The sequence below is a fragment of the Taudactylus pleione genome, unplaced genomic scaffold, assembly GCF_031769625.1.
Source record: "Taudactylus pleione unplaced genomic scaffold, aTauple2 ptg000911l, whole genome shotgun sequence".
Taxonomy (NCBI): domain Eukaryota; kingdom Metazoa; phylum Chordata; class Amphibia; order Anura; family Myobatrachidae; genus Taudactylus; species Taudactylus pleione.
The window spans coordinates 1,309,001-1,334,443 of record NW_028285312.1 but is presented as its reverse complement, the minus strand read 5'-3'; the positions used below and the strand labels follow the sequence as shown (position 1 = coordinate 1,334,443).

Below are 25,443 nucleotides of genomic sequence, written 5' to 3'. Positions count from 1 at the left end.
GACTGAGGGCCTGATTCAGAACTGTGCACAATGGTCATTTTTACATAGATCGAGCAATTGTTTGCCATCGTGCATGTGTAGAAGCTACACTGCGCACGTGTGGCGATCATATTGCGATCACGGATGCACAGAGTAATCCATCGCAAAGTGAGTGACAGGTTGTCAGCGTTTAGGGGTGATAACGGGGGTGGTCAGAAAACCGCAGGCGTGTTTGACCGTGTCAACGTCGTTACAATATCCTATGCAATAGGAGAGCGCTCTGCGTGGCAGGAGCGCTGCCGAGCCTGCAGCTTGTCAGACTTCCACAAGGACAAGATGGGCACTCAATGTGCATCAATGTTACTGATATTTATGCAGGTAAGCGACATCATATGCAGATGAGAAGGCAGCGGTGTGCGTCCCTATGCTCGGGTAAGGTTTGGAACTAAAAGCATATTTTTGCATTTGCGTACCATGCGAAATCACAGTTGCGATCGCATAAGCGCCCGTCTCTGAGTCAAGCTCTGAATGCTAAAATTGTTTTAGGAATTTATGAGGCTCAATTTTTGTTAATCCTTTGAAAATAAAAGTACAGTAATCTCTTTGGAATAAGTATCTGATGATCAGATGGGATGTAGTTAATATCCCGGCGGACGCAATTCCGCCGGTCTAAATCCCGACTCGTCCTGCTCGACAAGTGACTTAAGATAGACATCGAAATGGCGATGCCTATCTTAATCCTGACGCCGGAAGACCGACCCCCGCCATCCCGATCGTCCTCTGACGGGTAAGTAGAACACTTAGCCCGGGGATAGGGGGGGGTTAGGGTTAGGGACCCCCTGGGGGACCTAGGGTTAGGCACCCACACGGGGAAGGTTAGGGTTAGGCTAGGGGAAGGGGGGTTAGGGTAGGGGAAGGGGGGTTAGGGTTAGGCACCCCCCCGGGGGGGGATAGGTTTAGGGTGCGGGGAGGGTGGGGGTTAGGTTTAGGCACCCCTGGGGGGAGGTTAGGGTTATGCACTAAGGGGAGAAGTTAGGGTTAGGCACCCCTAAAGGAGGGTTAGAGGGGAGAGAGCAGAGGTTTAGGTTACTTACCTTTCCCTGTTGGGAGTTCGACCCGCTGGGCTGCCGCTGTCCGTATTTGATCTGCCGGCATTACATACCGATTCCGATCAGACTATCACCGATGCATTGTGCCAGGACTAAAGGTTAGTGGAAAACTAAACCTGTTCCCCTTTTAAGCTGCAAATCCCCAGGAAATAAAGCAAGAGTAAGAGAGATGACCTGAAAAATATCCTTTATTAATCCCATAAAAAAATAAACTTTGTGAAAGCACAGTATTTGTATTACATTAGTTACAGAGCAGAAGTAACCATATAAGAGACATGCTTTGCTGGGTATTCACAGCGGCACCCAACCTCCTCTGCCACAATTCCATCTGGAGGTATAGCTGATCTATGGGAACAAGCCATACTGCAGGTTGCATTATATGCACAATATTACATATTATTACGCTGCAGGATAAAACTAATATTTACATTCCTGTACACATAACCATTCACAGTGTCATCAAGGCAAATATGTTACACGTCTTGTATGATTACTAGATTGGGAATTTTAATAACTACTGTACAATCATGGGATGGGTCCAAATCCCGACAGCAGCACCCACCCCCAACCCTCCCTTAGTGGTGCCTAATCCTAACCTCCCCCGGTGGTGCCTAAACCCTCCTTCCCGCACCCTAAATCTAACCCTCCTGGGGGGAGGGGGGGTGCCTAACTCTAACTTCCCCCTGCTGGTGCCTAACCCTAACCCCCCCTCCCAGCAGCCTAACCCTCCCCTGGGGGTGCTTAACCCTAATCTCCCGCCGGGGGCCCCTAAACTATGCACAGTGCGTAGCGATGACGTCAGATGGTGATCCCGATGGACGCGATCAGCTGCACTCGTGGTGTGTTCTGTGTATATAGGTAAGTGTTGTATGTGGTTTTTGTACTTCCTGATGAAAATCCTGGCGATTGAAACGTTGAAGTGAATACAGAGGTTTATTTAACCCTTCTTTATTGTGCTTGTTATTGCTGAGTGCCGCCGCCCCTTTATGACTTTATTTTGATACCATTGCGGAAGGCACCCACTTTGTGTTTGGAATCTGAGTGCCGGGCCCATGCTACTATATATATATATATATATATATATATATACTGTAACAAAACAGGTATGTGCATACTTTCAAATGACTACTGTAAAGCTTATGTGTTGTCTGTGACTCTGGACTTTTGATAATGTCCTTTTCAAGTCCAAAAGGATAAAGTCCTTTTGGATGAAACGCGGGAAGGACTTTGCACAAGTGCTGGACTCTTAGGTTGCCTTGTGAAATCCCCCTGGGTGGCATGAGGTAAAATCGTGTAACATCGAACTTGTTTTCAGCTTTTGTGTCAGATGTGCTTCATACCAAGTTGGTTTACTGTGAGTGCGATACCATTTTACCTCAAATGAATTGGTGTTGAAACAGTATTATGCTATATAATAATAATCCTTATAAAGGATTCCCGTGAACATTGTTGAGATTTTCTGCCTGGATAAAGAGTGATGTTCGTCTCCTAAAAGAAGCACAGATAAGCCACATAGTCATTTAACTTTAATTCACTTATTAATTCAAGTGAGCACATGCCGGTGACCTTAGTCCCCATATTTTGTTTTTCAGATTTTCTCAAGAATTTTTTTTTCACTCTATTTGTTAAATGACAACAGTAATAAACATACAGAGATACCAATAATTAGATGCATAGTACATAGAGACAGAACAACAAGTCCGTAGTCAATCACCCCCTCTCAGCGTAGAGTACAATATGCCAGAGACATTCATCCGGGCTCACATACAGTGACAGCGAGGGGGATGAGTGGGATGAAAGAAACAATCACTATCAGGGGCAGATGTACTAACCTCTGGAAATAAATTGGAGAGTGATAAACTACCAACCAATCAGCTCCTGACATTTTTCATACACAGCCTGTAAAATGTCAGGAGCTGAGTGGCTGGTAGTTTATCACTTTCCAATTGATCGCTTTCCAGAGAAAATGTGTGTAAAGAAATAAAGCTGTTAAGGAAAAATGAGGGGAGGGATTGATTTGCATATTGATATAGAGGAGGCACTAAATTGCATTAAGCAGTAAATAAATACAATTATTGAAGGCAGAGTTTTCCACCTTAAATTTAGTTGTTTAATCCCTTCCGTCCTTATTCCCATCACTATCTATCATCAGTGGGAGTCCTTTCCCAGTAACGCCTGTTGTTTGCACAATCCTACAGGGTCTTCATACTAACAAGCCTCTGCTGTCTTCCTCCTGAGATCTGTGCTATATATAGGGATCTGATAGCCCTGTGGCCCACCCACTAAGATGCATGCTGTCATTTCCGGCTCAGAAAGGGTTTACTGGTTGGCCAGCAGGGAGCAGCAGTTACAGCTAGTACCAGGACTGTTTCCAGAAGACCTTCCATAAGGTCTCAGTCAGCAAACAAAAGCGGAATACAAAATATGATATTGGCTAAAGATGGCCATTCACAGAACGATGGTTGTTAAGATCTGTTCAAAAACAGTCTAGACCGTTCAGTTATCAAACCTGACCGATCCTACCAACTGTCAGTCTGCCGATTCCACGCTGCGAGCGGAGATCTCAGGGTATGGGGGCAATACGATTATCGGATTGCCCCCATTATGTGCCAGGTCAGGTGGAACGATCATATGAAGTTTTGGATTATTACTGACCCTCGGTAGCGTACCCCACTGAATTACTATGGGCTTGTTCACAATTGCATAGAAAAAGCAGACCGCCTATATACAGTAGGTGCTGTGTGAAGTATGGGTGAATGCATAGATTATTACGTATTACTAGTGCACATATAGCCTAAGGTAAGGTGGCAATGTTTACCAGTCAAGACATATATAACTTATAATGCACATATTTACATAGTACGTGTTTTATCCCCATAGCAAACTAATTCCTAACAGTACCTCTATTAGCAGCAGTATCGCTCCTACCTGTACCTGAATAAGGATTCAGAAAAAGATCCCAGTTCTCTGCAACCCAGAGACCTCACATAAGTACAGTGCTCCGGCAGTAATACCTATTATGTATATATGGGTAATTACATAGTGAAATTAAGGTATTCCTTTCACCAGTTTAAAATAATAATAAAAAAAAACTTTTGGGAAGTGGCGCACAATAAACTTAAAACATACATTTTACATGAATACGTTACACGTTATCTTAGTATTGGACAAAAAAAGCGAAATATTTAAAGAAAAACAAACAAACAAAAAATTGGTGTAAGAAAGTGCGATTTTAGAAAAGATTTCTGGTTAAAAACAAAGGGCCTGATTCACAGAGGGACGGATTTGCAGGGCCGCGCAGAAGCAGCTGCGCAAATCCGTCCATCTCAGATGCAAATGCAGAAGGAAGTGTCAGACGGGATGCAGTCAGGAAGCCGACAGTCAAAATGCCGACTTCCCGACTGTCTAATCCCGGCAAGGTACTAATGACAGGCGTCGAAATCCCGATACCTGTCATTAGACCTACGCCAGGAGCCCGACACCCGGCATACCGAATGACGGTAAGCCGGACGTGCACAGCTGCAGGGTTAGGGCTAGGCTAGGGGAAGGGGGGGGGTTAGGGCTAGGCTAGGGGAAGGGGGGGGGGTTAGGGCTAGGCACCCAGGGGGGAGGTTAGGGTTAGGCACCCCCCGGGAGACTTAGGGATAGGCTGTGGGGAAAGGGGGGTTAGGTTTAGGCACTTAGAGGGGGGTTATGGTTAGGCACTTGGGGGGAGGTTAGGGTTAGGCACCCCTAAGGGAGAATTAGGGTTAGGGGGGGAGTAAGGTTAGCGATACTGACCTTAATTAACGATCAGGATTTTCACCTTTGCCGGGCTGCCACTGTCGGGATTAGAGCCGGACGGCGGTATTACATACTGATTCCGTGTCAGACACCTCCTTGCTGCATTTGCGATCCCAGCATTGTGTCCAAGGTTGCAGACTGGGATCGCCATTGCATCCATAGTGACCGATGGTGGCTCCTTTGGTCAGGCTGCAGGAGCTGAAGCCTCTCGCCTGACTGGGTGCTGATCACTTAATGGAGCAGGAATCTGTGTCCACCGACGCAGACCCCGGGCTGGCCTCGTCCCTCCTGGAATACGGAGGCGACATGCCCCCATTTCCAGGAACGGGGACTAGGCTCCGCCCCCAATCATGCTGCAGCTGGGGGGGGGGGCACGACTGTGAGTGAGATTGCAAGACCTGTTCTGCATTTCTGCATATGCGCAGAACTGGTCCATCGGAGATGTACGTTTATCATCGGATTATCATAGATATCTGGATCAGGCCCCAGGTGTCCCTCTGTGTTTTTCATCTCTACTGTAGGGTTGCGGGTGCTGGCGGCTCCGCCACCTATGTGCAGTGTCATGCGCAAATGTGGCGGGGCCGGTATAGGGTTCGTAAAGCCCTATTAGAGGGCAGCTACTGATTATAAGTGATACTGTTTATATCAACACCTAAATTGGAATACTGCAGTCAGCCTTACAGGTCCAGGTCAAATATATATGCACCGTAATAGTCCATATTACGGTGCATAGAGAGCTTTTAGGTCCAAGAAATATAACGGTTTACTCCCACTTTGTGTTGTTTTACTCTCCAAGTCTGTGGTATTCGGCCAGTCTCAGGCTACTAAGTGTGGGCAAATGTTGGCTTCCAGCTGATGACATCATCTCAGTTGACCCAGGCATACTGGAACATATCGTTCTTCTCCCACAGCGAGCACTGGGCAGAATGGTAATCCTTCTCCACGGTGAGTGATGTAGAGAGTACCGCTGTCCCATTGGGATACTCCGGCCACTCAGAAGGCATGGATCCTGCATATAAAAACAAAGCCTTTTAGATAATGTAGCTGCCTCCACCCTGTCACTTGTCACTGACTTTGTCATCCTGCCTCGTACCTTCTTTTGCAAAGTGAATGAAGCTTTTTCTCATGAGCGCCTGGAAAGCCTGGTCCTCTTCTGTGATCTCTCCAATGGAGTATTTCAGCGTGTCAAAAAATGCCAGAATATCAAGTACGTGAAAGGAGAACCAACTATTGTAGGGGAAAAGGTTATTGCGCTTAACTGGACGGGATGGTGTGTAGATGACTTCGTGGCGATAGACCGGGCTGGACAGTGCAGCTAGAATGAAAAAGAAAATGGCACCATTAAAAGTTTTGTCACTGGTACTATTTCACCACAGACACTTCCTTGTGTTTATGTGAATACGTCCTACTTCCTTGAGCTTGGGGACTTTCAAAAGGGTAGGACCCGGAAGAGGGTGGACAGTTATATTCAAGCATAAAATGAGACCACATCTGTGGATGACCTGCATACAACTCTGAATCAACCCAAAGTCTCTATCTTCTCCTCCTCCACTACCTGTCCACCAACCAACTATCTCTGATTCTTCTAGATAGGCTACCTACACTCTGCTCACACACCCTATTAGAGAGAGAGAGAGCACTAAAGTGGCCAATGATTTGTTCATTGTTAAATCTACATGCCACTATTTGTTTCTAATTCTAATGGACCTCTCTGCTGTACGTCCTCAGTTGGTCCTAGGCCCTCTGTGGCTGTCTGTCCTTTTGGAATTCATGGTAACCTCTAGACAGATGACATCAAATTCATCGGTCCTTTCTGGAGCTCTCCCCATATCAGTTGGCTCCCATTACTGAATGTCGTTCGCCCATTTCATCTTTGACACCACCTCAAATGCAACCTTTCAAAAACAGAGCTAGTCCTCTTTCTACCAGCCACAGTTCTGCCATTTGTACGTATTTCCGCCAACAACGCATTAAACCCTACGCCTTAAATTTGCTGCCTATTTGTGATCCTTGACTCAGGGGCCCATTTATCAATAATCACATAATCAATGCGATCTGGGTGCGATATTAGCGCCCAAAACCGTATTGCAGAGACAGGGCATCCAAAAGGAGCCCGTCCCTGCGATGTTCTCAGAGTGAAGTGACCACGTCAGCTCCTCTATCGGAAATCCTGCGCACCCGTGGTCTACTGATCATGGATGTGCGACGCCCATTGCCGGAGAGGGTCCGGGAGTATTTAGATGCTTAAATAGCATCACATAGTAACACATTGATATATGGAACATCCTTTTTTTTTTTTTGAGCGATATTATAAAAATGTTGTTGATAGGCTGTACATGTACCTGAGGCTTGTCTGGCCTTCTCGTTATTGGGACACGATGCCCTTAGGTCAGACACCATGGTCATATAGGCCTTCTCCACACACCGCTCAGCCTGGGAGCAGAACTGGGATGTAGGATACAGAGACAGGGCATCTTCTGACAGATTTCCTCCAAACGTGTCCAGATGCACTGGGAACAGAATGACACAAGACCCACCTCCTTACATATATGGGCATATCCAATTAGCCGTGAGGTTTACCCGGCGGCTAATTCTCGCGCTGGTCGGGATTCCATTAGCGGGGATTCCTCGCGCAGGAGTCCCCGAGAACCCGCGCGCGAATCCCCGCTGTCGGACTTTACCTCGCACCTCACGTAGGAGCGAGGTAAATATCCGCGGAAAACTGGCCTATTCCGCCTCGTGCGAAAGGTAAAAACACACTGATTGCGCAGTTCTCGCACTATCACATACTTGCCTACCTTTTGATTGTCCTCCCCGGGAGATGCCTGGGGAGGACAAGCAGATGGGCTGTGATGGTGGCGGGGGCCTGACGGGTCACATCATTAAGCCCCGCCCCCTTCACGGTAAATTGTCACAATTGGCCTAAATTTAAATAGGGGGCGAGGCCAAATGACGCGATTCATGGAGCATCGCCTCATTAAGCCTCACACCCTACTCGGGGACCCGCGATCGCCGCGGAAATTCTCCCCATTCTGTCCACTTCGCTAGGAAGTGGTCAGAATGTGGGAGAAGTGCCTACGCTTCGGGGGTGCGGGGGTTACCCGAAAATCTGGAGACTCCTGCGAAAACCGGGAGGGTAGGCATGTATGCGGAATCAGTGTGTTCACGCGCGCGAGACCCGAATTAACGGCGAGGGGAAAAAGCTATTTAATTGAATAGCTTAACCCCGTGATGCGGGACTTTTGGACGACAATTACTGGCGGGTGAACTCCAGCGGCTAATTGGATATGCCCCATAATAGTCCACGTTAGGATTGGAGAGAGAGATAAGATATCTCTACTCACTACAACCAGATCACCTGCTGTAACCAGCCACTTACGTTTCACAAACCAGCGGTAATCGCTTTCTGTCCACTGGGAAATGTTGGCGTACATTGGGCTGTAGGAGAATAGGCACAATGCAATTCTAATTAAACTTCAGCATGAATCAACCTTCCAGGATTAAATACTACATTGATAAACGTATGGCTTCAGAAATACATCTTCCTTCACCTATTTCACTATCCCAGGAGCTGATTCTACACACTAGTTATAATAATAATAATAATTCAATTATTGCATGTGTTGTCGCATAAATACAGATATTAAAGTAAAAATTTAAATCCTACAAAGCAAATAGAATTATAAATGTGCCCGCCGGCATTCAGCGTCTGTTTTCTCACCACTGTGCCTTTTATTTGAAGAATTGCCCAATTCTATATGAGTGCCAACGATCAGAGACTGGTTTTATTTCCTCTTTAATGCATGTGAATGAAAAACAGACTTATCCTTTAATTACAGGGAAATGCGGTCAATCCGGTTATGATATGGGTTGGGTTACGCACGCTCCTGGGCGGTGTGTGTTGGGGTCAATCCGGTTAGTTCCCAGATATTGGCCTACAAAATAATGCTCCTAATCCTGAGCTTTGTTCATGAGTAAAGTGCTCCCTCCCTCTAGCTCCTCCCTCTTTCTATGTTCCATTTGCTGATATAATGAATGCAAAGCCATAGATGAAGCCTTCTGATCAGAGAGTAAGACAGATGGAATCTATATGTACCATAATATCTTTATGTTAACAACATGTGTAATAGATGTGTAGCACTGTATATGTATTTATTTGTTAGTGGCCCAAAATGTCCATCTACCACCCCCATATTGGAACAATTCCCATATCCCTTTGAATTATGTTTGGTGGCCTTTTCAGTCTAGAAATACACTAGCCACTGATATGTCCATCCCCAAATATACAAGAAAGAAGTTCCCTTACGCGTATTCCGCTTCTTGTCGGGCGGTGCCAATCATATATGGCACATCGCTATACCCCTCTTTCTTCTCCTTCCATACATCCAATGGGGGAGCGGGCACCACGTATCCATCCACTACAGCCACCGGCCCAGCAAATTTTCCTTTCAGTGGCAGGTCGCACAGATCCTCTCCGGCCCAGTCGGGGTATATATTCCATGGAATGGACTAGGAGTAGCAGAAGAAACAATACACAATGACTTAAAAGGGTATACGGATGGAAGATCGACAATGTTTAGATCAACAGCCAGTAGGTCGACACCAGATGGTCGATTTGCACTAGGTCGACATGGTCAAAGGTCGTCTGACAAATGTTTGACAGTGCAGAAGGTCGACAGGGTTAAAAGGATAACAGGTACGAATGGTCGACATGTATGAATGGTTGCCACACACATACATGATCTGTCGTCCACAAATGGTCGACATATCCACAAGAGGTTGCCACATGTTTTTTTTTATTAAATTTTTAAGGTTAGGGGTAGAGATTAGGGTGAGGGTTAGGGTTAGATTTAAGCACTTGGGGTGGCTTAGAGTTAGGCACCAGGGGGAAGGGGATGGTTAGGATTAGGGTTAAATTATAAACATGTGTCAACCGCTTTTATGTTAGCCATTTGAAATGGATGACCTTTTAACCCTGTCGACCATTTCTCAGTCGACCTATTGTCCCTGTCATCCTTTTGACCAAGTTGACCTATTGCCTGCCGATCTAAACAGTGTCGATCTATCTCATCTACCATCTCCATAACTAGTCTTCTCCTTCCCTCATCGACACTCACACTCCCTCCCGCCCAACTTCACTCTGCCAGTGACCTCCTCCTCCATATCACCTCCTACCACTCTCGTTTTCAGGATTTCTCCCCTGCGACACTCCAACACAGCAACGCCCTCACCATCCCAATCAGACGTGCCTCCAAATTCCCATCCTTCATACATGGCCTTAAGACTCATCTCTTTACTCTGGCCAACCTTCCTTCCTCCTAGTGCTCCAGCCCCTGCAAGGGGTGCGTAAGAATTTTCTGTGCGCATGAGCAATACAGCAAAGTGCAATTTGCGACAACCAAAAATGCATTTGCACCCCAACTCTACATCAGCTCCTCTGACTTCTATAACTGGTGACCATTTGGCTTTCTACCAGGAATGGCCCTCACATGAAGGACTTTAGTGATGTTTAGTTTCCTTAAGCACTGTGCATCCTGGCAGCCGGTGCGGGTCAGGAAGAGGAGGTTGTCCTTCTCTGCCTCTTCCAAACTGGCTTTGAAAACTGATGACCCACTTATATCAATGGCACGATGGAAAAGACCCTTAGCCAGGGGTGACACCATCATAGTCCATACGGAGGTGCCTCCTACAGAAAAAAACAGAAAACCTATAGATGAGGTAGTGGAGGAGGACATCATTATCTGCAGACTTTCAAAATTGATGTCTGGAATACAGAAAGCCAAAAAGTTTTCCCGCTACTGTGGGGGCTGATTCTAATTTGGACGCACTGTCGATGAGGGAGGTAGTGGAGCAATGTTTTTATACTGCGCATGCTTCTAAGTCGCATCGTGCATACATCCCGATTGTTAGCGCGTCACAGATTCTGCATAATCTTATGTATCAGCGCTATGTACTAACAGCTTAATGCAGGAGATTTCCGTGAAGTCTCCTGCAGAAGGCTAATTAGTGCTGCAGATCACAGTCACAGGTAAGGGGAGAGGCTGCTGACTCTGGACCCTCCATCAAGCTGAGCAATTAATACCCGCTCCAGTCCCCTTTTGGCGCCCCTGGGCACAGCCAATTAGGGCAGGGGTTAATCTGTGTTTCCTTCCTGATGTCCAGCTTGCTCCCCCCCCCTTATATATCTATATCTCCAGTTGCCTCCCTTCCCTTATATCACACTCTCCACTCTGCTACTCACTCTCCTCTGTGTGGACTAGGAGGAGAGAGCATGATAGTGAGTGAATATATATAAGATCCTTCACACACACAGCATTCAAGACCTGTAGATGAGACTAGCAAGTAATAGTGGTGGTGGGATATTAATGTAATGTGGGGGATGCAGTCAGGATACCGGCGGGCGCTATCCCACCCACCGATATCCCGACACTGACATGCCGACATGGGACTAAAGATAGGCGTTGAAATCCAGACGCCTATAATTAGTCCCAGTACAAAATCCTGACATCCAGCATACCGAACGAAGGTAAGCCGGGTGTCTTAGCGTCTATAGCATCTAGACGCTTTTAGGTTTAGGGACCCCAGGGGGAGACTTAGGGTTAGACACCCTCCCCGAGAGGGTTAGGGTAGGCAAAGGGGGGGGTTAGGGTAAGGCACCACTAGGGGGGGTTATGGTTAGGCACCCCCCGGGAGGGATAGGTTTAGGGTGTTGGGTGGAGGCCCATGCTGCATTTAGAGGCCCCAGATTATTTTAATCCCCCATAACGCAGCACTATGACCACCATTCATCCAGAAACCTTCCATTGACACGCTGGCTCCATCTGCCCAGCATACTAATCCTGCAGACTTTTTTTACTGGAGGGGGGACACCGTATTTATATCACTGTATAGATAACGAAATGTCTGCTACATGCAGTCTAATTTAATGTGTTTATTTGTTCTCTCTCTAACAAGAATAATGGTATCACATTTCTCTGTTCGTGCTTTTGTAATATTAATAAATATTACATTATATTCAATTGTATCAATACTATCTGCCACAGGTTGGCCGAACTGTGACTCTTAGCATAACTGCAATATATGTTGGGCCATAATTCCACAATAGCTGGAGTTACCTGAGCTCTGACCATAGATGGTGACTTTATTTGGGTCACCACCAAAATATTGGATGTTCTTCTGCACCCATTTCAGGGCAGCCACCTGGTCCATGAAGCCATAGTTACCTGCAGGGCAGAAATCAGAGATACCTGTTATGAACCTGGGTTGGGGAGAAGCACCAGCAGAAAATAGGTTAGGGACCTGCTGGGTACACAGAGAATAGAATCTTTATACAGGTCATAAAGATAAGTAACAATTTAAAAGAGACAAAATATACATAGAAGTAATGTGATACAATGTAATGGTTTAAAAACATCTTGTAAAAGAAGACAGTCTGATAGGAGGGAAAGCCCCGGCAGGGTCGTGCGAACGGGGCCACCAACCGAGGTGTAGGACCAAGGGGATGACACCTTCGTTGCCCTGCTGGCACCTGTATTTGGCTTGCAGGGTGCCCAAAACGGCACTGCAGATTCATCAGAGAACCGCCCTGCACAGCCTTAGGACGCAGTGGGAGCTCAGTGTCCTGGTCTCAGTGTCGGCCAAGCCCCTTCTTCATCATAATGCCAAAAGTGAGTGTGGGGCAGGGCCGGCCCAGGGTGCATTATCGCCCTGCTGCAGCTTTGAGCCTCTGTAGTCAACACAACATTGCCTACTGATTATTCAGTGCACCTGCCTCTGGGTTACTGAAAGGAGAAACTGTGGCAATCATTTTACTGTGCGTAGAGCTGCATGAGGGTTATAGTTGCAACTTGCAAGTTCAAGGGCTAAGGGGTCTATTTACTAAGACTCCACTTACCGTGGAGTTAATGCCACTCCTGCTTCGCCTGCTACCGCTGTGAATCAGGAGCTGGCTACAGCGGGTGTTACTAATAATAGACCCGCCGAGGCGGGTGAACGTTAAGTCACCCCCTCGGCAGTGTAGGCAGCATAGCAGAGACACTGACCAGGGGGTCTATTTACAAAGCAGTGTTAGAAGACAGAGTGAAACGTGATTAAGGTACCAGCCAATCAGCTCCCAACTGTCATTTTTCAAATACAGCCTGTGAGATGACAGTTGGGAGCTGATTGGCTGGCACCTTATCACGTTTCACTCTGTCTCCTAACACTGCTTAGTAACTAGACCCCCAGGTCTCCTGAGTCCCATGCATAGGAAGGAGAGAGGAGGGTTTTTTTTTTCAACAAACTTTATTAACAAACATCCAAACTGAATCAGCTCAAGTACTGCTTCTCCAGTGAAGAGAAGCAGATACCTGCAGCTACAGGAGGCGGTATCAGCGCTGGAGAAGACACCCGACGGTAAGCGACCTCATAGGTGTCTATGGCAGCGCTAAGTGCCCCAGGTGCAGTGCAATATTGTAACCTGCACTTAGCACTGGCAGGCTGCAGGCAGAGAAAATCCCTTTAGTGCATACTGAGAAGCGGTATGTACAGGGATTGTCTCTGCCTTTAGCGTTCCTAACTCCTTATCTCCCCTATATTTACTAAACTGTGGTTTCGCCGGAGGGTTGAAACCTAGCCGCACATAGCCGGTGGTTTTGACCTCAAAACCGCCGGATTTACTACTCAGCGGTTTGGACAGTCATTCTCATGTCTTCCATGTCCTCCATGTCCAGCTGTTTAGAACTGGCCAAACCGCAGGCGGAAAAAAAAAAAAGGCACTGCGAGACTTCTGCATCTATCTGTCCAATCAGAAGGTGAGGAGTCACAATGCACATAATGAGGGCAATCATTAATTTAATTGAATCATTTAATAAGAAGGAAGATAACAACATTAATATAATTCTCTTATAGGGACAATATTTTATTATTATTACTATTATTATAAGGATCAAGTTTTTTGTTACATTTTAATGAGAGCAATATTATTAATTATATTAAATGGGGCAATATTAATAAATTGTTGTTAAATATTCTTTGGACAGGGACAACATTTATTATTGCCCCATCAAATATTAATAAAATAAAATAATAATAATAATTTTATATATATATACGCACCTATGTGTGTATATATAATATATATATATATATATATATATATATATTCATATTGTGTCATATAGCCCATTACATTTTGCCACTGTTTGATTAAAAAAAATGCATGTGTTTCCATGCAATGACATGCTTAGATGTCAGAGATATCCTAGCTCATACTAGAGCATGTGAATACATGCATTAACATTGGAGGGCACTGGGCGGAGAGCTTTCTACTAAACCTACAGGGACTCTCTCCTCTAAGGAACCTTGATGGTGGTGTGTAGTGTATATGCAGAAAACGGGGGTGATCTAACGGCTTAGAATGCTCCCAACGGTTCCAAAGCTATGAGATCACCTCTATGACCATAGTGGAAACATATGTTGGGTATTATGGTTGTAAAGGTTATTGTAAAGCTGGTACACTTCTGATATGGCCCTGGCAGATATAGGTGGTGGGTGCTGTAGTTACCAGAGGTGTTGGTGGGGGATCCTTCTCTGAATTGTGGCAAAGCCATGAATCCAAATGCATTAAGACGATAGTTGAAGCTGACATGGACCATCTGACTGTGTGTAACCAGGTCTTCTGTGGGGCTATACCCTGGCTCAGAGCCGCTGAGGATTAGTAGGTACCCTCCATGTATCCAGACCATTACAGGCAGTTTGGCATCTTGGTCCATGGAAGGTGTCCACACATTGACATACAGGCAATCTTCAGTGCCTATCACTGTCCCAGTCTCACTCAAGGGCTGTATTTGGGCACACATTGACTTGAACGCCGTGGCATCAAGAATGTCCTTCCAACACGTGGGCTCCTTAGGTGGTCTCCAGCGTAAATCTCCAGTGGGGGGACTGGCATATGGAATCCCTTTAAACATGTAAACCTTGTCACAGTGGTGACCTCTAACCTTTCCACTTGATATAGTCACATCTACCAGCGTACATGCCGAATTTCCAGACAGATAAGCCAAACCGACCACTACCAAACACAGGATCACAACTCCCCCACATATAGCCACCATTGTTTTGTAGGTCGGACGGTTGCAGGAGGAATCAGATGGGTCAAAGTCCTCTGGAGAAGATTCGAAGGCTTCTTCATCCGAATCCACTAGATGCTTGTACTCCGAGTGGGAGCCCGGCTCACCCCTTGCATTCAGGCGCCTGTCAAGCAAACACGGACAAGTTAGATCCCAGACATTCCATTTATTTAATTTATACATTCAATCAGCAGGACATCAAGCCCTGGGGTCTTCCTGCTTGAAAACAAGGGAAGAAGGGAACTCATCTCCAAGGTATCATGGTGCTAAATCTAAATTAATATCTTCCAAGTACTTCGGGCATCATATCATTGTGTACCCTTGATAAGAATAGTATGGCTATTTCTGCCAGTGCATTTCAGTATCAGTCTTGATCAGGGACGGACTGGGGCTGTAGATCAGCCATGGCAGTCTGCCTGTGTACGCGCCTTAGGCGCGGGCAGTCATGAAGGGGGCGTGGTTAAGTTTCAAGGGGGCGAGTCACGGATGCCTTGCCTTGCGGCACGCTCCCGTCTCTTCCCGGCTGAGCAGAGCGCACTGGCCCATTACTGACGCCACCCTTCCCTCCCCCTGAGCTAATATCATGTATCCGGCTGCGTCGGGTGGAGGGTGGGGGCACTTCCGCCCTCCTCGAGCCGACCCTGAGGCCATCGGCCCTTCTGGCATTTGCCAGAAGTGCCAGATGGCCAATCCTGCCCTGGTCCAGGTTATGTGGACATGTATACTGGCTCTCAGCTGTGAATTTCCTATTAGATACGTGAGGCAGAATCCTGGGGCACCACTTGGAAATTTGTTTTATTACTGTCAGTTAAAAATGTTTTGAAAGCAAGAAGGAAGCCCCGGTAACCTGCCCTACTTAGTGAATATGTGTACATAATTAAAAATAAAACAAAATGCCATAGCTCATGGTTTCTTTTATTATTATACCATACTTGTCTACTCTCCCAGAACCTGCAGGAGGCTCCAGATTTTTCGTGTAACCCCCCGCAGCCCGGAACAGTAGGCCATTCTCCTGTATTCCGCCCACTTGCGAAGTGGGCAGAAGAGGGAGAATTTTCCTGGGGATCGGGGATCCCTGAGTAGGGGGCTGGGCCTAATGACGCGATTTTTGGAGAGTCGCGTAATTTAGGCCAGCCCCCTAGTTAAACATGTGGGATTCTCAACATTTTACCAAGAGGGGGCGGGGCTTAACATCAATTAAAGTTTGGGCCAGCCCCCATCACCGCCCACCTGCATCTCCACTCCAGGCAACTCCCGGGGAGGAAGATCTAAAAGTCGGTAAGTCTGTATTATACTATCAATCACCAAATTAGGGTTTCTAAACTAATAATGAAAATAATAAATTGGGGGGGTGGGGTGAGGCCATTAATGTTGTGCTTAGGGGAGGTCTGTCCTATACATCCACCCCTCCTGGATTCAATAATATTACACAAAGGTTTCAACTTTATATATATTCTGAAACAAATGGATACAGGAATGCACACTCAGTAATAAAGTAAAACACACTTTTTACTTGTGTAAATATCCACATACATTCAAGTTTAAAACAGCAAACATGAAATTTCAGCGGTCACCCAAGTGGTCTTCGTACGGTGCTTCCACGACAATATATCAAACAAAATAAACAAAAGCAAACATAGGAGTTAATCCTATTAGGTGCGAATTGTGAGTAGCGAGTTTGTTTCTTGAAACTCGCACACTTCGCAGCGAAGCGCACTCCCGAGAATTCTCCAATCCAATAAAAAATGCCTATTCGCACTACTCGCAGCGGAGGGGTGCGAATTGACTACCAAATGAGATGTGCGAGAAATGCATGAAAATGTGCGGAGACCATCCTGGACCCCCCAAAATATATAATTTCATTAGCAGGACCGTATAGAAGTCTGGTTGTGGGCATTAGGAAGGTACTGTAGGTTTTTAAATGGTGTCAAATGGCTGATTTGTGCTTTTTTTTTTAATGCAAGAAAATTAAAAAAAAATAAAAATTGTTAAATCTCAAAGACTCAAACGAATTGATTTTGGGGTGATTTGAGGACTCTTATTTCACCCTCAAAAAATGACATGTAATTATTGGACCAATTAAGCTAATTGGAAACTTCCAATTGCCTAATTGGTCATTAGGTGGTGTCCAAGGGATTCAGCACAGTGTCCCCACATTTTAACCTTAAAATAAAGATTCTCCTTTCCATCTCTCACCCTCAGGGAGGTGCAAGTGGAAAGTTGCGAATTCAGTCTGACTGATTCAGTGCGAATTGCTAATTGGATTGCAAACTTAATTCGCTATGCGAATTCGAAGTGAAAATAGCAACTTGCACCTTGTAATTCGCACGTTATAGGATTGACCCCTTAGTATCAAACTGCTAAACATAGGTATGTATACGTGTTCTCATGCAAGGAAACGTGTATACCCAAAATTCCCAGCACCTGTTTTTAGACACAGATAATGTACGCCTCATACCAATATGGATTCATTCACAGGCACATATAGGTACTAATCATCTGTATTTTGTCCCATCAGTTGGTAGGTGTTCATACACATATGTAGGGATACAAAAGAGAAGAAGGCTCCAATCGTGTGGTATATCCAAATTAAACACACATTTTATTAAAAAATGACAATAAAGACTCGTACAACAGCATGCTGTTCCCCTGAAGAAGTCCTCAATATATATAGAGGGACAAAACGCATTGGGTTGGACCTCCTGTGGTTACCTCTAAGCTACGCTACAGATAAGAAGATTATTTCCTTTTAAATTGTACGAGTATTGTAAATTTTATTAAAGTGTGTGTTTAATTACATATATATATATACTCTTTGCAAATCCTGCATTTTCCTCTGGGGCAGATATGTATCAAGTTCTAGCAGCGTAAAGAGTGGAGAAGTTGCCCATAGCAACCAATCAGCTTTGAGGTAGCATTTATCATGCTAAAAGTGTGGTAGGGCATGCTGGAAGGGGTAGTTCTACAGCAGCTGAAGTGCCACAGGTTGCCTACCCCTGATCTATAAAATTAAATGAAAGGTAGAAGCTGATTAGTTGCTACAGGCAACTTTCCCCCTCTCTTCACTCCTTTCTCCAAAGAACATCTGTTTACCATTAGAGTCAGTGGTTCCTAATTATATCTGCTGTGTTCCGTGCACTACACCATAAACAGACACAATGACGAGAGTGTATCATTACTTCTATAACCTTTTTCATACTGCTAGATGTTAATATTTCTCACTGACCTGTTCTGCTGCACTGACCATGGAAATGCTCAGGACACGTACAATACAGGCTATTGGTCAGGGCCTGGGAATGTACACATTTATCTTTTTCATTGATCCAAAACAATCCAACAATTTTAAACATCTACAAAAGTTCATGTGAAACGTTCAACTTCAGTAAAAGGTAATAACGCAATTTAGTCATCAAATAACAAAATAAGATAGATTACAAAGAGAACAAAAAGACAGGTAATAATGTAATCAAAGAGGGAATTATATAGTACATTTAGGAGAAGTAGACATATTTACCTTCTGCTCATACGCTGCACACTGGGATGCACCCGCACTAGGTTACAGGTGCTGGTAGTTGTGGGCGTGCATGCCCAGAGTTGGCACATTCCCTCTCTGCCCTTTAATCTTATTTGTCATTGCAGGAACATAAAATCAAATGCCGACGCAGCCTTTTGTTTTCTTTCCTTTATCTACTGATATCTGATGCATGTTTCTGTGAACAGCTTTATGTTATCATATCTTTGCTGACTTGTATATTAGATGTGTCGTTTGCAATAAAATCATTCCATTAAAAAATTATAATAAACACATGCCAGTTTTTTTTAAATGTCTTTAACAGTGTTGTGTCTAGAATGGGTGCACACAGGCTCCTGGGCCCAGGGGGCACATACACTGCCCACCCTGCACCCATATATAATACTCACCTCTCTGGAGACCTGCGTCGATGCTGCACAAATCACTGGTAAAATGGTGCAGCCGCCATTTTCCCAGAGATTTGCACATGAGAGAGAGAAAGCACCAGGAACTTGGCATGGGCACCATGTTCCCGGAGACCTGTGTATGCGCAGTGTACTCTGGCAGAGTCTTCTCATTACTGCGCCGCGACAGAAGAGGAGGGGCATGGAGACTGCACACTGCAGCCGACCCCTGACCTTTCATTACATTGCTTTTGTTGACTGGGTGGATATATTACACATAGCAATGAATAGGTTACCATTTAGGTGCAATGCTTTATTCTTACTATGATAAAAAGCACTCTGTATATTCCCATAATCTGCAGATGTCAGTATCATACAGCATCTGATGTCTAGATATGGGTGTTTTAATGGGTTGGGTACGTGATGCCGGTGCTCGGGATCCCGGTGGTCACAATGCCGGAATCCTGACAGGGTTAAAATACAGACAACGGCTGGTAAATACCCTAACACAACCCCCACCCCTAAACCTAACCCCCCCAGTGCGTAAACTTAACCCTCCCCCCTCTAGTGCCTAACCTGAACCCTCCCCCCCAGTGCCTAACCCTAACCCTCCCTTTCTAGTGCCTAACCCTACCTCTCCCACCTAGTGCCTAACCCTCCCCCTCTAGTGCCTAACCCTACCCCTCCCACCTCTAGTGCCTAACCCTAACCCCCCCAGTGCCTAACCCTACCACCCCTAGTGCCTAACCCTCCTCCTCTAGTGCCTAACCCTAACCCTCCCCCTCTAGTGCCTAACCCTAACCCTCCCCCTCTAGTGCCTAACCCTAACCCTCCCCCTCTAGTGCCTAACCCTACCCCTCCCACCTCTAGTGCCTAACCCCCCCCCCTAGTGCCTAACCAGGGACGAAACTAGGATATCTGTCACCCGGTGCAAGGCAGCAATTTTTGCTCCCCCTCTCTTCCCGTACCTGGATTTTGTCCTTGCTCCTCCATAAGGCAGTGCACTAGTCAAACGCCCCTGGTATAGTGACTTACATTATTCCACACACCATAATGCCTATTACACAATATGCCACACACTGTAATGCCTATTACCAAAGTGCCACTTACATTTTTGCCCAACACCATTTTATTCCCCACAGTAAGGCTTCTAATTACTTTTAAATTACCTGCTTGTTGTCAGGGGTTTTATGCTCACTACCAGGGGTTCCATGCTCATTACCAGGGGGTTTCATGCTCATTGCCAGGGGGTTTCATGCGCATTGTAAGGGGGTTTATGCTCATTGCCAGGGGGTTTCATGCTCATTGCCAGGGGGTTTCATGCTCGTTAGTGTGGGGTTTATGCTCGTTGCCAGGGGTTACATGCTCATTGCCATGGGGTTACATTCTTGTTGCCATGGAGTTTATGCTCGTTACCATGGGGTTACATGCTTATTGCCAGGGAGTTTCATGCTCATTGCCAGGGGGTTTCATGCTCATTGCCAGGGGGTTTCATGCTCGTTGCTATGGGGTTTATGCTCATTGCCGGGGGGGTTCACGGGAGAAGATGCAGTTTTAAGCATCTTCTCCCAGCACTTGCGCTGGCCTAACAGACACTAGGGGTTCAGTAGGACCTCTAGTGTCTGTTTCCTCCTTGGTAGTGGCCATATTTGGATGGCCGTTTTCAGCACAGTCCATACGGACGGCTAGTCCGCATGGAATCTGCTGAAATTGGCCATCCAAAAATGGCCACCGCCAACTAGGAGATAGACACTAGATGTCCGGTAAGGACCTGTAGCATCTGCCTCCTCCTTGGTGGCGGCCATTTTTGGATGGCCGTTTTCTGAATCTGCAGCCCCCAAGCCACCGTGAGTCAGCCCTTTTTCACCCCCTGCATTCCCTCACCCGGTGTATGTGCACCTCTAGTCCCCCCCTAGTTGCGGCCCTGGCCTAACCCTCCCCATAGCCCCACTACTTACCGTCGGGATGTCGGCGCCAGGATTTGACTGGTATATCTCCTGTAAAACTGCAGCCTTTTGGGGACCATAGTCCAGAAAGGAAAGCTTTTCAGTGCTTACTACATTGACCCAGACCAGAGTCTTCCTTAATAAAACTCATGGCAGTGCTCTGCAGCCTTAGGCCTTTCTTCAATAGTCATGATGCTTATATCACATAGAAAGGGCAGAGTTCAGCTTAATAAATAGGATGTACAGAACATAGGGCCTGATTCAGAGCCGCTCGCTAGATGTGATTGCTCGCACGATGTGTATGCAACTTGTGTAGGCACACCCATAATTTCTTAGAGACCGACCACATTGTGTATGCAGACACCCACCAGCCTGTTTTAAGACGCCCACTTGTGCACGTCATGTCCAGGAAGTGTATGCAACCATCGGTACATCGGATGCTATCGCATCGCTTGAGGTTTACCACACCCTGCCGCAAGCACTGCGAGCACTTCAGTGTAAAAACAAGCCAGGTGACGTGTACTATGATGCTGTCTTATAATTATGCACACCTCTAAAACGCCATTGAGATGCTCAGGCACGCCTGCGTTTGCACCTCCACTCCCCCATTCATAATGGCCAGCCCCTGTTACCACCAACAAACGGCTTCCCCTGTCACTCACTCTGCTGGGCTGTCTATGTGCAGCGAGCGAATGCATTGTGAACTTTCACTAAGGTATGCACATACACACAATGCATACACACTGCATACCATCGGCAGCAGCGAGAGTATGCATCTTAGCTAGTGGGTCTGAATCAGGCCCACAGCTCATTGATCATTGCACTTTAATTAAAGTAAAGAATGTTTTAGGGGGGGAATTTTGCGAATATGTCTTTGCAGTCCCGCTGCGTCAGCAGTGCCCACTATCACATGCCTGTATTTTTATATAGGTACAATTCACATATTCCAGTCTGTTGATATGCCTTATTAATTAGTGAGTGCCATTTGGAAGCATTCCTATAACATCATGTGCTCTCTATTTAAACTGCTCAGACTATTATCTGGTGCCTGAGCAACTGGCTGTGGGAGTGATTCAGAGCTGCTCGCTCGCACTGTGCATTCGCGAGCGGCCCGATGTTCTGTGTACGCGCATGCACACGATTTGATCTGCGAGTGCGCGAACTACACACTGCGATCGCAACCCTCTCGCTCGCCCAGCAAAGGCAGCACAGGGTTATGAGTGACAGGAGAGGCCGTTTGTGGGTGGTAACAGGGGCAGGACACTAATAACGGGGGGGTTGGAAATGCGAACGCAGGCGTGCCTGAGTGTTTCAACGCCGTTTAAGAGGCAGCGTCATAGTACACGTCACTTGCCTTTTTTTACACCGATTTCCTTGCAATGCTTGTTGTAGGGTAAAGCAACCTCAAGCACTGCGTTCACATCCGATGGTGCTCGATGTACCAATGTTTTAATACACTTCCTGGAGATGACGTGTGCTGGTGGGCGGCTCTGCCCATGCGATTGGGGATACACTCAGACAAAGTGGCCGCTCGCTAAGACATGGTGGACGTGCTTATGCCTTGGCGAGTGTTCGCTTCCCGTGGCGTCACTTTGACAAATTTGCATATGCATCCAGCGAGCGTACGCAGATAGCGACCGGGTCTGAATCAGGCCCTGTGTTTGCAGTTGTTATTGTCTTTATGCTATTTTGGCAATATGCCATGACAGTCGGACTTTACCAGGTCACCAGGCATCTGCTTTCAAGTCAGTCAACAAGAGCTGGTAAATTCTCAACATCGTCACGATTTTTTATCAATTATTAAATGTTATGGCTGCTATTCAGCATTTTTGTACACAGGGACAGCAGTTGCGGTAACACGCTGTCCCTGCGATGTTGCAGAAGACATTGTTTTCGGGACTCAGTCATGCGCTTGGGAATAGTTTCCGCCACTGCTTTGCGGTGACTGCCGAGGGAAAGTCCAACTCCAGCCTGTCTGTATACATTTATATTTAAGTGCTTTTATATTCAAAATGTACACGTACAGTTTAAATATATAAGCAAATAAATATAAAAGTATACAGGCTAATATAAAGCCTGTATACACATTTCAATCCACTTAGACAGTTTCGACAGGCCAGAGCTCGGCGACCACCGCAAAGCAGGGACGGAGACTGGGGCGAAGTTTGAAGATCCTGCAGGGACTTATGGGAAAATTTCTTCTGTCCCTGCACTTTTTGGAATGTTTAAGGATTTGCTTCATATAACGACATTCTTATATAAAGTAGTATAACGTATGTCGTCATATAAAGTACAGATTTATCGAGTCATTTAACTCTTTTTGCTTTTCTGAATAGAAAAAAAACATTAAAGCACTATAGAGATCAATGGTTTGAACCCTACAGTGCGGTACTCTGTGATATGAGAATTAATGGAGAAGATTATTGCGTTATCTTCTCCATTATCCCATTGCTGAATAGTTAAAATACCTAAAGAATGTGATAACGATCGTTTCCGCAGTTTTTTGTAAGTAAAAAAAATCATTGCTGAATACAGTCTAAAAGGAGAGCTGAATGGATTCTGAATGGTTGAAGCTTATATGTGTTTTTTTTTTTTAAGTCAGCAACATTCTAATATATAATATATGGATAAAGAGATGCAACAACATTCACACTTCTTTCCTAACAAGCCATAGCCAACACTATACATCTCCGAGCCGGCCCTAACCATAAAATAACATATCCATCATCCTATACATGCATAGGATTATTCATATAGAACTAGCACTTAATTACTACTGTATAAACAGGTTTTATTAAGCTGCACACAAGTGCTTCTTAATTATAATTAATATTGTTATTATCTATGTTTTATAAGATGCCACAAAATGTACACAGCGCCGTACAGGGTGAACACACCACGCAATCCAGGATATTACAGGTAGATCCTAAATACAATTATAAATAAATTAAAATTGACAATTACAAAGTACAATGATACCCCCTGCACCTTTCCCAAATATTTAAAATGTACTTAATCCCATTTTTATTGCAGCATATAATCTGTGGATCCATGTTACATCTGACGTTATAAATAAATTGCCTGCTATAGATAGAAATTCATGGTGAGGTGAATTTCAGCCTCAGGTACAGCGCCCAGCCATCCAGTAATAGAAATTGGTACTCTATGTCTTTCTTACCACCTGACTGTGGCTATGAAGGGGTTAAGCACCTCTTCCCCTGTGCACTGCCGGATCCCATCCCACTCTCTGGTGTTCCCTCTCCCCTGTCCCAGTGCTTCTGTCCCTGCAGAGACTACTCACTTGCTCTCCGCCATGATGCAGCCAGTGCTACACGAAGAAACAGCCTCACCCCTCCCTGTGTTCCTCTAGGCTTCACATACTCAACCTTTGTTCTGTTTCTGGTCCACTCCTAGCACTTCCCTGCACAGTCTAACCAGCTGAACACGTAGAAGACAAGCTGTTCTTATGCTGTGACACAAGTCTGGTTAGCAGTGAATGGCCACTGTTATGTCACCTTATTTTTAGTCACAGGAGATTTATTAAACATTAGAGGATAATTATGAAAGTCATTTTGTGGGTAACCTCTGCAAAATGTAAGCATCCCCAGAAAGAAGTAGGGACCGCGGCAAATAAGTATTTATTACCAGTTATTTATATAGCGCCCACATATTCCGCAGCGCTTAACAGGGAATATTTACCCATTCACATCAGTTCCTGCACCAGTGGAGCTTACAATCTATATTCCCTTCCGCAAGTACATGCACACATATCAGGCTTGCCTACCCTCCCGATTTGGCCGGGAGACTCCCGATTATCGGGTGCCGCTCCCGCCATCCCTCCCTCCCTACCCCCCCGCAGAGTTACTAGCAAAACCCTCGTAGAGGGTGGGCCCGGTGATGTGATTCGCATTTAGGCCCTCATTCAGAGCCGTACGCTCTGAGCAGAGCGCACGCTCTGAATGAGGGCCGCCCTCCATAATTATGGAGCGTCCTCCTGGACGCTCGTATAGCTGTGGGTCACCACCCACAGCCTATACGAGCGTGCAGTTTGATGGCCGCGATGGTCTTGACCATCGCGACCATCGCCACTGCGAGCCGGAGCCTGCGGTTGAGTTTTTTCAACCGCAAGGCCCGGAGTGATTTTGGCTCTGTCAGAGCCAAAATCACTCCCACTGACATCACTAGTGATGTCAGTGGGGCCGGCTTCTGACGGTAGGCGTTCCCTTGGGGATGCCCCGGTCTGGGAGGCATGCCCCCCCGGCACGCCCACCAAAGGGGGCGTGCTGTCAATCAACATCGGCAGCCACGCCCCCTTTGATCAGACACAACGAGCGAAGGAAAGTCCTTCGCTCGTCGCGTCTGGCGCATGCGCACGACGGAGCTCCACACCGTCGTGCGCATGCGCAGTGCACAACATCGACCCACTTGCGAGCGGGACAGCCGCTTGCGAGGTGGGTCTGAATCAGGCCCCTACTCCGGCATTGTGAAGAGAGGGCGGAGCCGCGATGACGCTCTCAGCGGCCCACGCCCCCGGCCCACACTTGCCACGCCCCTGCAGCAACATTATCGTGCGGCCACGCCCCCCACTGTAAGCCGACATTC

The 25,443-nt window shown here is 46.2% G+C and overlaps 1 protein-coding gene across 1 annotated transcript; it reads right to left on the bottom strand.

Annotated features, from left to right (window-relative positions):
- Positions 1-1,258: 1,258 nt before the first annotated feature.
- LOC148473801 (uncharacterized) lies at positions 1,259-24,196 on the bottom strand. The gene is made up of 9 exons (XM_088459450.1): positions 24,143-24,196; positions 14,416-15,104; positions 11,987-12,094; positions 10,361-10,557; positions 9,178-9,380; positions 8,251-8,309; positions 7,214-7,381; positions 5,965-6,186; positions 1,259-5,880 (listed from the first exon to the last, which is right to left on the bottom strand). Exons 1-9 carry the CDS (start codon positions 24,154-24,156, stop codon positions 5,738-5,740), a joined length of 1,803 nt encoding a protein of 600 aa, XP_088315576.1. The 5' UTR covers positions 24,157-24,196; the 3' UTR covers positions 1,259-5,737.
- Positions 24,197-25,443: the final 1,247 nt, after the last annotated feature.

Coding starts and splice junctions, on each gene's coding strand:
- LOC148473801 (XM_088459450.1), bottom strand. Junction 10,558..11,986: donor CATCTATGGTCAGAGCTCAG/GTAACTCCAGCT, acceptor TTTTTTCTGTAG/GAGGCACCTCCGTATGGACT. Junction 6,187..7,213: donor GAAGGCCAGACAAGCCTCAG/GTACATGTACAG, acceptor TTTTCATTCTAG/CTGCACTGTCCAGCCCGGTC.